Source organism: Saccopteryx bilineata, chromosome X (assembly GCF_036850765.1).
Source record: "Saccopteryx bilineata isolate mSacBil1 chromosome X, mSacBil1_pri_phased_curated, whole genome shotgun sequence".
Classification (NCBI taxonomy): domain Eukaryota; kingdom Metazoa; phylum Chordata; class Mammalia; order Chiroptera; family Emballonuridae; genus Saccopteryx; species Saccopteryx bilineata.
Window position 1 is genome coordinate 112,626,194 of NC_089502.1, and position 17,320 is coordinate 112,643,513.

Below are 17,320 nucleotides of genomic sequence, written 5' to 3' on the forward strand. Positions count from 1 at the left end.
ATAGCACCTAGCCAAGTACCTTACTCACAGTAGTCATCTATAAATATTTGTTGAGTTAGATATTACTAAGACTCTAAAATTCAGCATGAGAAAATCTGATAATTAATGAAGAGTTTTGAAAGTATGTTTTGTTGGCTGAATATTATTTAGATAAGAAGGTATTGTTTCATTGTTATTCCCAGCAGGTACTTTGTATCTGTTGTTTCTAACACTTTTGCCAATTAAGAACTATAGACTTGAAAATTCTGTTTCTTTGCTGATGATTACTGGTATATCACTTGAAATTTATTTTCCAAAATTCAGGGCCCCATACTATAGAACATTTTCATTCTTTGATTTGTTACCCTATTAATGAACCCCTGCTCTGAACAAGATACTGACTGAGTATAAAGAATACAGAGCACACAGTAATAAGCAAAATAATCAAACCCTCATTCACTGAGCTACAGTCTTATAGAGAAGATCATTTTTAAAAGTGTTATACAAAAACATTTAAATTTTAACTTTGAAAATATTATAAAGGAGAGGTTCAGAATATGCTATCCTTATGGCATCATGTACACTTGTAAAGTTCCTAAATATCTGTGTATTGCAAATACTACGCAATGTTTCTTTTAAGCACCTTATTGAAAATTCCTTATTTATTAAAATTCTTTGAATGTTATTTTTTCATTGTTCCATCATTGTGCATGCTTGCATTTTGCTTGGAGGGCTTTTTTTAAATGTTCATATAAAGAAAAATGCATGGAGATTTAATTAACCCAAGAGACTGATTTATTCTTGGACCACTTTTTCCAAGTAGAATTCTTCTGAGTAATTTTTTCCAAGTAATTAACATGTTACTCTCAGATTAAAATAACATTTTTTGCTCTAACCAAATATCTCTGTTGGTTAGAGCATCATCCTGATGTTACAAAGGTTGCCAGTTTGATCCCTGGTCAGGGCACATACAGAAACAGATTGATGTCTGTCTCTCTCTCTCTCTCTCTCTCTCTCTCTCATTCCTTCCTTCCTTTCTCTCTTTCTCAAATCAGTAAAATAAAAAAATAAATAAAAATAACACTTTCTAACTTGTCTGGAAAATTGTAGCATTGCATTTAGTTTTTTTTTCTCTATAATATATCAAATTGAAATTAAAATAATGTTAAACTTGTCCTAATTTTTAATCATAGTATTTAAAGAATATACAGTTGACCCTGGAACAATGCAGGGGTTAGGCATTCTCACCCACAAGGTAGCAAAATCATGTAATACTTATGACTTCCTAAAAACTTAACCACAATCATCTTTCGTTATCCTTAGGAGATTGGTTCTAGGACCTGCCACATATATCAAAATCTACCAATGCTTATGTACCTTATATAAATTGGCATAGAACAGTGCATATGGTTGCACCTCTGTATCTACAGATTTGTAACAATGGTTTGGAAATTACTATTTTCTATCCATGGTTGGTTGGATCCATGGATATGACACCCAGGGACATAGAGGGCTGACTGTCTATATTATAAAAATCAACATATAAGTGGTACTGTTTAGTTCAAACCTGTGTTGTTCAAGGGTCAACTGTTTATTATAATTTATATGTTTGCATGTGTGTATGTATGTATATATAGTATGTGTTTCTGTCTATAGATAGATAAATAGATTAGATAGAATCAAAATCTCTACCACTAAGTAAATATTTTGCAGCTGAAAACTGTTAAAAACTTATTTGTCTTTGAAAACAGTGTCAATTAATTTATCTGTGGATTTATGCTGCAGGTTGCCTGTGGTGGATGTCACACGATAGTTTTTGCCACTCCACAACATGTTACAGAAAAAACTGAATTAGAGAAAATTGGTGATTCTTGCATACCTCCAGCATCTTCTCTGTCTATCAGCGACCTGACCTCAGGAAGTGTACTTCATAGAACTTTATCAGCTCGTGTACGTCGAAGAGAGAGGGTACAGTTGTGGCCTATTCCAGTAGTTTTCAACCTTTTCCCATTTAGGGACTGGTGAAAATAGGAGAATTCTTTCAGGGACTGCTAAGGCAGAAATTACCCTGAGCATAAGCGAATTAGACTAAGATCATTGGGTCTATAATCTTCATACAACATCAGGGTGGTTAGCCCTTTTGCTGACCGGCACAAAATTTCTGGTGGAGTGGCTCCGGTCCATGGACCGACAGTTGAAAAACACTGGAATGTTCCATATAACAGTATTGTCTAGCACTACAAAGCAAACTGGAAGAAAAAAAGATATTTTCTTTTTAAATCAAAGAAGAGTCTTGCAAGATACATTTACTAAATAAAATTATTAGAGCTGAGGCCTTATAAACTTTTAAAGGGAACTAAGAGTTAAGCTGTTAAACATACAAATTAGAAAATAACATTGGTTTGTAGATTATTACTATTTTAACAACTCAGATTGAATGCTGAGTTGGTTTTTCAACTTTATGTGGATTGACTTTTGCTTTGCTTTTATCCTTTAATTCTATTTCAGTAGAAGGTTATACATTGTAAACAATGAAACCTGGAAAACAAAGAAATAAGGACTTCAGTTTGAGAGAAGGAATTTTTTTTCTCAATTAAATTTACAGTCTTTTCCGTGCTTTAAAATTATTTTAAAGAGACTAATATTTTAAAAAATAGCATGCCAAATCATTTTTAAAAGTTATTTCTTTTTAAAAAAAATTAGTTTAAGTTGCAAAATGTATTTCTTTTGAAGTAAAAGGTTAAGTTTGACTGTTTTTTTTTAGTGAGAGAGAGAGGAACAGACAGGGACAGACAGTGAACTAGACAGATGAGAAGCATCAACTCTTAGTGCAGCACCTTAGTTGTTCATTGATTGCTTTCTCATATATGCATTGACCCAGGGGCTCCAGCAGAGTGAGGGACCCCTTGCTCAAGCCAGCAACCTTGGGCTCAAGCCAGCAACCTTGGGCTCAAGCCAGCAATCTTGGGCTTCAAGCCAGTGAACTTTGGGCTTGAGCTAGCGACCATGGGGTCATGTCTATGATCACACGCTCAAGCCAGCAACCCCACACTCAAGCTGGTGAGCGCATGCTCAAGCTGGTTACATAGTTGTTTTGAACCTGGGTCCTTAGCATCCCAGGCCAACGCTGTCTACTGCACCATGACCTAAGTTTGACTTTTTATTATGAAAAAACGTATCTATGGAAAAATTGATTTAATATCCCATAAGTATTTTGCAGTTGTTTTTTTATATCATGAATTTTTTTTGTTTCCCAAGGAAGGCAGAGAAAACATACATGTACTTTTCCCCATTATGTGAAAAACAGGCATCAAAATTGACAATTTAGAGCAACTTAGATAAAGAGACAACAGAACAAAACATTTTTGAGCCCCTAAGGATTATAAAAAGTGAATGGTGTGGGACATTGACCAACTCTGAAGTCTCCCTTAAATATTTTTACTTTTTTAAAATTTTTATTTATTTATTCATTTTAGCGAGGGGGGGGAAAGAGAGAGGAGGGAGAGGAACAGGGAGCTTCAACTCCCATATGTGCCTTGACTAGGCAAGCCCAGGGTTTTGAACTGGCAACCTCAGCGTTCCAGGTCAACGCTTTATCTGCTGCACCACCACAGGTCAGGCTCCCTTAAATATTTTTAGTAATCGCAAGATAGTTGATGTGTACATTAAATACATAACATCATCTGTCTGACCTGTGGTGGCGCAGTGGATAAAGCGTGGACTTGGAAATGCTGAGGTCGCCGGTTCGAAACCCTGGGCTTGCCTGGTCAAGGCACATATGGGAGTTGATGCTTCCAGCTCCTCCCCCCTTCTCTCTCTCTGTCTCTCCTCTCTCTCTCTCTCTCTCTCTCTCTCTCTCTCTGTCTCTCCCTCTCCTCTCTAAAAAAAAATGAATAAATAAAAATAAAATAAAATAAAATAAAAATATTAAATACATAACATCATCTAACAGTTTACTTAACTTTTTGTTTTAAAGGCAAAATCCCCAGATTCTCTTCAAATGACACCAGCACTACCTCCAGTTAAAGGGACTCCTGAGCCACCTGTTTGTTATTCCCCAAGTTCAGTTCCTTTCTGTGTATCTGAAATTAATCCGCCAGAGAAAATGATGACTGAAGAGGAGGAGCCCACACAGCCCATAGATCCAGGTAATATTTGATAGATTCTCTGCCTGCTCTCAGAAAAAAATGTACCTTTTATTCCAGTTGTTTTCATGTTAACCATAAGATGTTTTATCCAATTAAATTTTCTTCCTAGTTAAAGATTGACATTTCTCATTTGACCTCAAATCCAGGAATGCTCTTACAAATATTAAGATTTGTCACTGATGCTAAAGATCCCATATAACAATAGCTACATATCTTTATAGGGCAGTGTTTGGCATACAAAGTACCTTAGCTTACATTATCTCCTTTAAACCCTGAAGCAACTCCGTGAATTAGGTAAGAGTTACAGTATATTCTTTTTTATAGATGAAAAAACCAAGGCTTAAAGAGATTGAGTGACTTTTCCAAGGTCACTTAGCTTATAAATAAAGTGAACAGATTTGAATGCAGGTATTCTGGACCTATGTGAAATTCTGCATTCAGGCAGTATGCATAGTGGTTAAGAGCCTGGTGTATGGAATTCAACTGATCTGGGGCCACGACAGCTCTGACATTTATTAATTATGTGACTAAATTTAGGAAAGTTGGTTCATTTTCTAAGCCTCAGTTTCCGTATCTTTGAAATGAGATTAATAATGCCTACTTTAGAGAATGATTGTGACAGTTAAATAAGGGTTCAAGCCGGTGACCATGGGGTCATGTCTATGATCCCATGCTCAAGCCAGCGACCCTGCGCTCAAGCTGGCAACATTGGAGTTTTGAACCTGGGGCCTCTGCTTCCCAGTCTGACTCTCTATCTACTGCACCACTGTTTGGTCAGCCCTAATATTATTTTTAATAAGTATAAATTTACCCATATACTCCCACCTGCTTTTCTAGCTCCATCTCTCAATTGTCTTTTTCTTATAACCTTAACTGAGTTTACAAGTCTGCAAACTGCGGCCCAAGAGCCCAGTCTAGCCAGCCCCCTATTTTTGTAAAGTTTTATTGGAACTCCGTCATGTCCATTCCTTTAATGTGCTGTCTATGGCTGCTTTCACACTATGGTGGCATTTTGGTTGTTAGGACAGAGACTATATGGTCACAAAACCTGAAACGTTTACTTTATGGCCTTTTGCAGAAAAGGTTTGCCAACTCCTGATTTTGATCAAACAGCTCTTTACAGTCAGATTCAGTGGAATGACTGTGAATTTAAGACAGACCTGAGATTGACACTTGGCACCAAAAGGGTCATTTACCTTAATTTATTCATTTGTGAAGTGGACATATAATGTTTATCTCTCTTGCTCTCATGAGATTAACCCAAAATGTATACAAGCATATGTTTCCATCACATGGTAACCCTTCAATGCAGGCAACTCTGCTTTTGTTAGCACTTTCCTTGTTCACCTTCATCGCTGCATCTTAGAATTCTGCTCATCCTTCCCTGTACCTCCTTAGTAAAACATTTCCTGATTCCCATCATTAAGATGTGATTGATTTCTCATTCCCTTGTGCCATATATTTTATATTCCCTTCTAGAGTATAAGTTCACTAAGTATGGGGCCAGTTGGGTACTGGAAATATCAGGCGGACCACTTTGTAAAGTATATGATTGTCTAACCACTATGCTGTACACCTGAAACTAATACAGAATAACACTGGATGTAAAATGTAATTGAAAAATAAAAAAATGTATAGCATCCAAAATAAATTAATAGTTAAGGTGATATTTCCTGCATATTGCATCACATGGAACAAACACAAAATGATTATTTGCTTATTTGAATTAAATGAATTTACAAAGGAGAGTTAGTGTGGACTGGCATTTTTAGTGAAGACTTCATTAAGGAGCTCCTCTAAAATAAATATACAAGTGGCAAATGGGGGTATAATAATTGAGAAAAATATATGATAAATAGAGCTTATAACTTTTAATTATTTTTATGATATAATCTTGCAGTTTTCCATGAAAGTTTCTAGGTGCTTGTACTAGTTATCTGTTGCTACATAAGAAATGACCCTAAAACTTACAGGATTAAAACAACAAACATTTACTATCTCACACAGTTTCTGAGGATTAGGAATCCAGGAGCAGCCTAGTTGAGTAGTTCTGACTCAGGGCATTTCATGCAGTTGCGGACAGGCTGGCAGATGGGGCTGCAGTCATTTGAAGGCTAGATTTGAGCTGGAGAATCTTTTTTCATGCTCAATCATGTGGCCATTGTCAGTGGGCTTCCCTTCCTCAGCACATGGGCTTCTCCTACGGATGTTCACAACATGGCTTTCCCCAGAGCAAGTAATCCAAGAAAGAGAGAGAATGTGTGGGACCAAGACATAAACCACAATAACTTCACAATTATGTCTGCTTCACTTTATTTGGTCATACAGACCAATCTGGTAAAATGTAGAAAGGAACTACATTGGGGTATGCATACCAGGAGGATGTGGATCGTTGGGGCCCTTTTTGCAGACTGGCTCTCACGGTGCCTGATACCTGGATAGTATTTAACCCAAAGGAATAGTGTTTGCCTACTCATATATGAATGAAACTGGCATTATCTTATCAGTGTCAAAATCTTTAAATTTTCAAAGGGAAATTTTAAAACCTGTTACAACTGTGAATGAATTCTATTCAGTTCCCTTAACATGTAGTTAAAAGAACTTGAATAAAATTATATCTGCCCCCTATAGTACAGAATAATTTGTTTATTGTCCAGCTGACTTTCACTTTTCCTTTGAAATCTGTTTTTCTATTTTCTCTTTTAATCATTCAGATTATTTTCAAGATAAAATGACTGAAGTGGAGGATACGGACAATTCATCAGTGGATTCAAAAAGTCTTGGAGAAACTACTGATATCTTAAATGTGGTAATGGTTTTCTTATTTATATATTTAGATATGTTTTAATTTTAGTTCATCATGTATTTGTAAGTACATATATATATGTATGTGTATACTTACTATACTGTTATATGCATAAATGCTTTTTGTTTTGATTGCATTTTGTTATTTTGAAATCAGCTTTATTGAGCTATAGGTTACATCCAGTAAAATTCATTGCAGTGCTCACATTATAAGAATGCAGTTGTGACATGATTATTTTACTATCTGAACTGTTTTGTATTTTGTATTTTTAGAGTGTATAAATATAAAATCATATATAGTCATCATTGTTTTTAGAACATATGCTTTTTTATTTATTTCAGACACATTTGATGAGCCTGAATTCAAATGAAAAGTTTCGTAAATTTTCGCCAATTTCAAAACAAAAGGTACACTATAGAGAGTTGTTTTAAGATGGTGGGTAAGAACAGTTTAATTTTTTTCTTTGAAAGGTTTCTGGAAAGAACATATGAAAGGTAACCATTCACTTACTTTAGAATTAAAAAAACCCAACCAAACAAAAAACAATGTATATCACCTCAATTTGGGTTTGTTCTGTTCGTGTGTATTTTCTGTGATGCAACAAGATGGATAGAATTCCAATGCTGAAATTTGCTCTTGGAGTCACTAACAAGTCAGAATAGCAATACTTTCTTGTCATCAAGAAATGACAGGAAATGTTTATATGGCAAACATTTAATTTATATGTCTAGTGCTTTTTCCATATTGTTAAGCTAAAAATCCTTAATATCAAAGTCACTGAAATACAAGAAAAGCTTGCTAAGTATCCTTGACTTTGGTCATTTTATCTTGAAAAATAATCTGATTATAAGATTATTGTTGTAGTTCTTAAGCATTAGAAGAGGCTGCTGCTCATTAAAGTGGCTCTCAGATCTGACTTGAATATTACTTTGGATGAGTAACTGTGCTGACCTTACGAGATTATATTAACATCTTTTCTAGTTCCAAAATTTTGTGATTTTTTTTGTGAACACATTTAATAATTGCTTTTTCAGTGTTTGCAATGGACTTTAATTTATCAAGGAATTGGTAGCATAAAACAAGATTAAACATTTGGAAATTAGTCAGAAGCTGTGCATGCTTGATAAAAACAGACATTTAATGAATAACAAATGAATAGCAAGAGGAAGAAATAGTCTGGTTTTCACAAACCTGGAGAGAGAAATGCCTCCCCTATTTTCCTTTTCCTAGCTTTATGGACCAGCGGGATGAAAGTATGAGGATTTAGGGGATTAGAAGAATAAGTTGGAGAAATGTAAATTGAAGGAAAAAGGCTGTAGCAAACATTTAATTTATATTTCTAATGCCTTTTCCACGTTGTTAAGCTCAAAAATCAAAGTCACTGAAATGCAAAGAGAATCTTCCTAAGTACAAAAATTTCTTGCCAATCCTCATCAGTCTTATCTTTATTTCACCAAGAGTCATGGTGAATAACAGCAAAATAATTTTTTTTTTAATATGGGAGAGGTTTCTAACATAGTTATAGAAGCTCAGTGAATGTTGACTGATTATTGGCGGACCTTACTTTTAAAGAGATAGCTTTTCTGTGTCTTTCCTTCCCCTTGTCTTAGACTCTGGGCTTTGCAATTTCTGTACTGTTTTATTTGCTAGAGCAATAAAGCATGTACGTTTAGGAGTCATTTCTGGCCCCTGGGCCTCTGTCCTAGGGCTTTTGAAAGAATTGTAACTTTTTAAGAAATAGGACCTAGAACAAACAGAAAAAGAAGGTGTTCCCTTTTGAACTCTTAATATGTTTTATACTTCACATACTCCAGTTAAGTAGAAGCCCTACCAGGCCTACATTGGTGAATAAAAAAAAAAGACTTATTATAGCATTTCTATATATTTCTTTTTAACTTATACTTTTAAAATAATTCCTTTAGCAAAAAAAAAAAACAAAAAAAAAAAAACCTCTTCTTGGGCTTAACACTCATCACAATTTATAAAACTTGCTTTAGTGAAGTTTTACTCTCCAGAGACCCAAATTCATCAAATATTTCAACCTATTAGCTTGCAAAATTTTGGTCAACAGTTTCATTTTGCCTTATTTTGTCCACCAGGAAATTAATTTCATATTCTTAATGTATCATTTAAATCTCAATGTTTAATTTCATAATTTTTCTATAAACAATCTTACATTTTACCTTAAGTATTCCTTATAGTGGTTTTTCATGTATGCAAGTTATTATCATTAAAGAATATAATAGAGGGTCAAAATTTTGAAAACCCAAGATTTTGTTTTGAAAAGGAAAATTATTATTATTTAGTATATTGATAAAGATTTCATTTTCAGTTTTTATTTCTGTTTTCTTCTAAAAATAAACTATTTCTTCAGTTTTTAGAAATTTCACATTTTTATTTATTTTAATTTGTATATATGTTTTAAATTTTATATATTTTATGGAATCAAAAGACCAATCAGAATTTGACAATTTAAAATGATGAGATAGAAAAAATTAAACAGAACTGCACTTCATGCAACAGAAGTGTACATTTTTAATGGTATTTTGCCAAATCAATCTGGGAATGTATTGTATTTAAAAATTGATTCCAATTTAGAAAAGGGTCAGAGAGGAAATATTCATAGTCCTGTGAATAATGGCAAAATTATAGCAAGTAGTAAGAATTTTAAAGTTAAACATGGATACATGTTACTAAATGAAAATTAGATGTACTGTAGATATAGAGAACAGCATAAATTATCCCCAAAGAAAACAAAATCTGGGCACAGTATTTGGTAAAACTGGATGTTTTTGGTCTCTTAGTGAAACTGATAACAATACAAAATCTTGGCAGTTTTTGTAGTAAATAAGTTACCTTTGTAGAGTAATAGTAGTATGACGATTACTTCAAAAAATTTTCAGCAACCAGAAACAATTGAGAAACTGAAGCAGCATACAGCTCATTCTGAAAATGATGATAGCAATGAATGTGAAAGTGAAGAGAAGTTCCCACAAATGAAAGAAGGGACAGTATATAGACAAATTTTGGCTGCAGGAACATATATGATACCAATATCTGGGGATGTAGAACCATGTTCAGATGAGGATGTAGGTGGCAACTCAGGTCAACCTGGGCCTCAGGCCGACACCAGTAAGAAGGGCCTGCCCATAAAGGCGTTTAGATTTAAAAGTAAGCATGATATTAATCTACCTGATGATAAGGAACTAGAAAATAAAGATGTTGGAGAATGCAGTCGGAAAGAAGCAGAAGAAATAGTCTCTGAAAAGGAACCTAAGCTGGCAGAAATGGCAGGTCTGAAAGATGTAAGAAAAAGTGAAGAGAATATACAAAATATTAACACATTCTTTGATGAGTTAAATAGAACCATGAATATTGATGAGGATTTTGAAGAAAATGATTCTGTTAAGGAAAGGAAAAGGAACGAGCAAGATGAAACCATTGACAATGAAACAGAATCTTTAGAGAAGCCATGCAGTTACTTGGAAGGTGAAAGTGAAAGTCAGCAGAGTACAAGTGATAACCCCGAGCCTGTTGTGTCAGTAGAATCTAGTAGTGAAGAAAAAGATGATGATGAAATGGAAACTTACCAAAACTTATGGTATAGCAGAAAATGTCTTGAACAAGAAGATGAGGAAGATACCGACCTCAAAATGTCCGAATTCGTGGCACAATATGATTTTAAGTCTGAGCATTTGCCAGAGATTCCAGAGGAAGAGGAAGGAACAGATGATATAGAAAGAAGTGGAATAGAGGAGCAAGAGGTAGAGGAAAATGTGGAGATGCCTGGAGGAAAGGAGCAGGAGGAAGCAGAGATCCTGTCAGATGACCTTACAGACAGAGCAGAGGTGAGTGAAGGCAATGGAAAGTCAGAGGGAAAGGCAGAGTATGTGCCTGAAGGTGTATGTGAGGGAATTTGGGAGGAGGGAAATTCACCAGTAGAACAGAGGCAGAGTGAGGAGGGAGAGGAGGGGAACGACAAAGGAAGAGGAGAAATGGAGAGCCATGGTAAGGGAGAGAAAGATTTAGAAGAGAAGAAACAGAAACAAAAGGAGTGGAAACAAGGCCATCAGGAGAAAAGAAAAAAATTGGTGGAGAAAGAGGAAGGGGAGGAGGAGGAAGAAGATGAGGAAGGGGGACAGGAGGAACAGGCGGAGGGAGACAGAGAAGAAGAAGGGAAAGAAGGAGGGAAAGAAGTGAAAGAGGGGGTGGAGGAGGGAGAGAGGGATGAAGAAGAGGAAGGGGAGGAAATGGAAAGGGAAGGAGAAGGAAGTGAGAGGAAAGAGGAGGAAGAAGAGAGAGGAAATGGAGAGGAGGAAGTGGAAGGGGAGGAAGGAGAGGGAATAGAGGAAGGAGAGGGTGAAGGGGAGGAAGGAGAGGGAATAGAGGAAGGAGAGGGTGAAGGGGAGGAAGGAGAGGGAATAGAGGAAGAAGAGGGTGAAGGGGAGGAAGGAGAGGGAATAGAGGAAGGAGAGGGTGAAGGGGAGGAAGGAGAGGGAATAGAGGAAGGAGAGGGTGAAGGGGAGGAAGGAGAAGGAGTAGAGGAAGGAGAGGGTGAAGGGGAGGAAGGAGAAGGAGTAGAGGAAGGAGAGGGAGTAGAGGAAGGAGAGGGAATAGAGGAAGGAGAAGGTGAAGGGGAGGAAGAAGAGGGTGAAAGGGAGGAAGGAGAAGGAATAGAGGAAGAAGAGGGTGAAAGAGAGGAAGGAGAGGGTGAAGGGGAGGAAGGAGAAGGAGTAGAGGAAGAGGGAGTAGAGGAAGGAGAGGGGGAAGGGGAGGAAGGGGAGGAAGGAGAGGGGGAAGGGGAGGAAGGAGAGGGGGAAGGGGAGGAAGGAGAGGGGGAAGGGGAGGAAGAAGAGGGGGAAGGGGAGGAAGAAGAGGGGGAAGGGGAGGAAGAAGAGGGGGAAGGGGAGGAAGGAGAGGGGGAAGGGGAGGAAGGAGAGTGGGGAGAGGAGGAAGAAGAGGAAGGAGAAGGTAAAGGGGAGGAAGAAGAGGGGGAAGGGGAGGGGGAAGGGGAGGAAGGGGAAGGGGAGGGAAAAGAGGTGGAAGAAGGAGAGGGGGAAGAGGTAGGGGAAGGGGAGAAAGGAGTAGGGGAAGAGGTGGGGAAAGAAGATGAAGGAGAAAGGGAAGATGAGGAAGGAGTGGGTGAAATGGAGGAAGGAGAGGGGGAAAGGGAGAAAGGAGTAGGGGAAAAGATGGGGGAAGGTGATGAAGAAGAGAGGGAAGGGGAAGAAGGGAAGGAGAAAAGCCAGGAAAGGGAAAGGAAGGAAAGGGAAGTAGAGAAGAGGGAAGAGGAAGAAAACAGGAGTAGAGAAGAGAAGGAGGAAGAAAAGGACAATGATGAAGAGGAAAGGAAATACCAGGAGACAGGTAATGAAGGGAGTGAAAGGCTGGGAATTCAGAGTGAAGGAAAAGAATCCAGAAAAGTGAGCAAAATCAAAGGCTCTGTAAAATATAACAAAGATAAAACATATCACAGAAAGTTTATTACTAACACAGAGGGAAAGGAGAAAGGATATGGAGTAGAGCAGTTCAAAATGTCAGTGCAGTCAAAACAACTTTTAGAAAATGGTTCTAAAATTTTTCTGAAACCACCAGGTTCCAAAAAATTCTGGAATAATGTATTACCACATTATTTGGAACTGAAATAACAAACTAAATTTGATCTGATATTGCCTAGCCGAACAATTTGATCTCCATGCACATACTAAAACTCAATATATTTTATTAAATTGATTTTATGTCATGGTTACTTATGTGTGGTATAGTAACAACCAATAAAGACAACACAAGGCACTGGTAAATTCTGGTTCCTCTTAAATATCTTGGTGTCTTTTCTTCAAAATTGCTAATTTATAACTAGAAAATATCAAAAGGTCAGCAGATAATTAATATTGTATATTCCTCATTAAAGATATATTTAGAAAATAAAAGTACACTATAAGAGTATTTTGTGTATACAAAAATGGCACAAATCCTTAAGGGCTATAAAAACATCTGATTTCTTATAAATATGTGAGCACAGTTATTTTCGGTCTCATTTCAGTTTACTTACCACATAGAATAATTTTATAAGAATGAATAGTATTTGAAAGCTAACATGAAGAATTCATATCTTGAAGAAATAATGCTGTCTTTTCTACTTTTTATGTGTCCTTTTTGAACAATCTACCAAGTGATAGTTGGATTCAGATCTTAATAATGTAGTCTCCTTTAGTTACTGTCTAGGCAAACAACAGTATATATAATGAAACGGAGATTAACTAAAACTTCTAATTTGTACATTTATAAAACAATAAGAATTTATTGGCCAGGCAGAGCTACTCATTAGGCCTCAGTCTTCTCATCTATAAAATGGAGTGGATTAGTGTTTTACAACTCTACTTATAACTTAAATTTTCCCATTCTCAGACTAATTGATTCTACCCTATTTGTTATTTTCATAAGAAATTTTAAGGAAGAATTGCACTTTAAAATTAAACTAGTTTTCTCTAAAATGTTCTTTATTCTTAAAAAAGTTATGACAACTTTAATGTTTCTTGTCTTCTGTAATTCTGTATTTCCAAACTCCTATAATTTCCGTGTTTTAACTGTACTGTAAGAAACTTCATTCTCAGTATGTATTTTTTATGTACCCTCAATGTGTTCTTCACTGAGTATTTTGTAATGTAATTCTGTTTGTTGTCCAGTGTTTCAAGTAAAATAAAAATTAGATGTACACAGTCACTAATTGGTTTGTAAAAAGAAACTAGTCTTAGATATTGAGTTTTACAAAGGCTAGATTTCCACTAGTATAATTTCAATCTTAACATTTTCAGTGTATATAATGCAGCTAATTTGTTTGATTGTCCTTTATTCATAGTTTATTCATAGTTCCCTTTTCAACTGATTTCCTTCCCCTGTCCCTCCCATATCATGGGCACGAGGATTTCTTATACATTGTTTAATGGTAAACTTCCTGTGAATTTTGTGTAGCTGATTTTTTGCACATTTGATTCTCTTTGAGTGAAAAAGAATATGAGGAGAAAGACTAGAATATGAATTGAAGAAACTCTTAGGAACAACTGTAAATTTTGTTTTAGCTGTAAGAATCTCAGGTAGCTTACCCTAACTAAAGAAATTTGCTGATGCCTGACCTGTGGTGGCGCAGTGGGATAAAGCGTCGACCTGGAACACTGAGGTTGCCGGTTCGAAACCTTGGGCTTGCCCGGTCAAGGCACATATGGGAGTTGATGCTTCCTGCTCCTCCCTCCCCTTCTCTCTCTCTCTCTCCTCTCTCTCTAAAAATTAATAAATAAAATATCAAAAAAAAAAAAAAAAAAAAAGAAATTTGCTGATTTGGCATTGCAGGGTTCTTCCAAATTCTACAAAATTCATTCTAGTGGAATGTAGTTAATTAACTTCAGTAAAGATGTATATGCCATGTTGTTAATTCTAGTGAAAAGCATGGTTATTTAAAAATTAGACTTAAGATGATTAAATAAGATGGATGGCAGTAGTGCAGTTCATAAAGGAAAACACTTCCAGGGAGGTGAGAAACTCTTAAACTCGAGTTATCAATGTTAAAGATATAGGCATTCATCTTCCATTGAAGAGATAATCAGCCAACAATAATGAAATGGTATTTTTAAACTGTATCCAACTCAGTATTTGAACCAGTCTAGATAACCATTATTTTAATTATCACTTAAGCATTTCTTCACGTTTCCCTGGCCAAAAAAAAAAAAAAAAAAAATTGTATCATCTGCTGGCCAATCAAGTTTTTGCTATAGTTTATCAGTGATCATTTCTGAGGCAGGTGTGTATAGAATCCTTTGAGTTACAGTTTAAAATGACGACCCTGGCAAAAAAAATACCTTAATATAAACTATAAAGGAGTACTACAGGAGGATCTACTGCTGCTGAACATCAGCACTTGAGGTGAGTGAAATGGAAATATTTGTTATTATTTCACATAGAGATAAACTTACTGTATACATACACACACACATACACACACACACACGTTTAAAATAAAATGCTACCATGGAAGAAGGTACTATAATTCCTTCATTCTTTCCATTGTGAAAATTAGATGTGATATTATATGCCCATAACCTGACACATAACAATATGTGTTACATGTTATTGATTCTTATATACCAAGCACCAAAAATAGAACAGTAGCTTTCCAAAATCAGGTGGATCTCAAGAAGTGAGGGCTGCTTATAGTCAGTCTCCTGTTGTCTTTGTCCCTGTGAAGGACATTCATTGAATATAGATTTCTTGAAAGAACACCAGGTAAGAGGAGTTCCCAGACTGCTTTTACTATTGTTAAACAGTGTCATTCATTTACCTTTTCTCCTAATGTTCTTAGCCAGGACTGCCCAAAGATAAAAATATGATCTTAAAACATATCTATGGCTTTCCTGCATCAAATCCCTTAATAATAAGAAAATGGTTTTGTGCCTTGGTTATGCAGAGAGTAAGATATGGCTCTTGATCTCCAGAAACACTTGATTTTTTCTACAGACTGACCAGAAAATTTTATGAGTACAGTAGAGTCCTTCAGGAGTGGCATTTCAGCTGCCACAGAGAAAGGCTAGGAAAGAGCTTCCAGGGAGCAGTGGTAAAACATGAACTGAGTCATGAAAAGTAAAACCTAGCCAGGAAAAGGGGAGTGTAGAGAGCAGGGCTTTTCAGGTGATGGGAGTGATGAGAGTGTTTCTGTCAGTGAGGCCTAGAGTACATGTTTGTTAAAGATGTTAAATAACAAGAGTAAGATGATCACACTTGGACTTTTGTAATATCATTCTGCAGAAATATGGAGGGTGGATTGGTTTCTATTTCTTTTTTTTTAATTTTTATCTATTCATTTTAGAGAGGAAAGGGAGAGAGAGAGAGAGAGGAGAGACAGAGAGAGAGAAGGGGGGGAGGAGCTGGAAGCATCAACTCCTATATGTGCCTAGGAGGGTGGATTGGAACGGGACCAGAGGCAGGGATGCCAGTTAGGAGGCAGTTACAGTACACCAGGCAGACTGAAGAATGGCTGGGCTAGGGCAGTGGGAATGGAGAGTCTGAGACATATATTGTCAAGAGACATATGGGGTAGAATTGGAGAGCTCAATAAAGAGATGTAGCTTGGAAGATGGGAAAAGGCCAATCTTTTCTTGTTTCTGGCCTGGAGAAATGGGTGGTAAAAGTGTCATTAACTAAGGCTGAAAAGAGGAGCAGAGGTAGGTTTGAAAGGCTGCTGGGGGTTTGTTGAACCAGGAGATGTTCAGCAGTAAGATGCATATTTGGGTCTGGAGCTCGGGAAAATGCTGAATATCATCAGCACATATATGTAGTTAAAACTGGAGTTGAATGAGAGGTAGCATTCATAGAGTGAAAAGAGAACTTAAAATTCAGGGAAATTTCAGTAGATAAGGGGAGGGTGAGAAAAGGAAGTCTGAGAAATAGATGGGGTAGAAACACTTTCTAAGAAAGAGAGGTGCTGCTCAAGCCAATGAAGAAAGGTGTAAGGCAGAGCCTATGAGAGGCCCAGCAGAGGGCCAGACAGAGCCCACACTGCCAGCAAAGAATGAGCTCCAGGAAGTCTGCTTTGCAGAGAAATAGAATCAGAACTAGACTTTGAAAAATAATTATCAAAGGACGATACTGGCATATTTCTCAATTTAAGAAAGGAGATATACATTCTAGAGACTTTGGTGCTCTGAGAAAAGAAAATCCTAAATGTTTAGCTGCTATTACAATTACAATATAAAATAGTATGTAAGAGTAGGATGTTATCTAAGTGAGCTATCAACATAAGAGTCTACAGTGCTTTAAATATCAGATGTGTATGTAGTGGGGTGGACTCTGAGGGCAGGCATTATGGTCTTCAATTTATTTGAGCAGAGCTGAGAAAGAGCATGGACTCTGGATTCCAGTAAACCTAAATTCAAATCTCAACCATTCACTGATGAGCTCTGTGGACCCTTAGACAAGTTTTTTGTTTGTTTTTAACCTTTCTGAGTCTTATTTCCCTCTTTTAGTAAAGGGGAGGTTTGATAATTGGTTTGTACATGAAGCATGTTAGAGGTACTCATAGTGATCTGTACCATTCTAATTATCTTCTCTGCTCACATCAAGTCAGGAACAATGCTACCCTCCTGAATCTACAAGTCACTGACTGATGTGCATGAGGTTTTTGTTGTTGTTTGTTTGCTTTTATAATCCTCAATTTTGTTTAGATATAGCAACCACTAAAAAATTGGCTTATGGAAATAGATCTGTGGGAATGAAATGGATTACAGTAACGATAACCCCTAAATATGGGGCAGAGTGAGATTCTACCATTACACACCATACATGGGTCAAATACTGTGCCTCAGCATTTGAAGCAAGATGAAAGGCTGATAAGCACTCG

General features: G+C 36.5%; 1 protein-coding gene across 7 annotated transcripts in view; it reads left to right on the forward strand.

Moving 5' to 3' along the window:
- Positions 1–17,320, forward strand: part of RPGR (retinitis pigmentosa GTPase regulator) — a 50,279-nt gene that overhangs the window by 21,091 nt on the left and 11,868 nt on the right. For 3 of the 7 annotated variants that reach the window (XM_066249827.1, XM_066249830.1, XM_066249832.1), the window contains 5 exons: positions 1,765–1,947; positions 3,956–4,127; positions 6,842–6,936; positions 7,275–7,340; positions 9,837–10,781. In XM_066249827.1, coding sequence (XP_066105924.1) covers positions 1,765–1,947; positions 3,956–4,127; positions 6,842–6,936; positions 7,275–7,340; positions 9,837–10,781 — 1,461 coding nt within the window. Of the gene's footprint in view, positions 1–1,764; positions 1,948–3,955; positions 4,128–6,841; positions 6,937–7,274; positions 7,341–9,836; positions 12,114–12,182; positions 12,737–17,320 lie in introns of those variants that run through there. The other 4 variants (XM_066249834.1, XM_066249828.1, XM_066249829.1 and 1 more) reach the window with 4 other exon arrangements.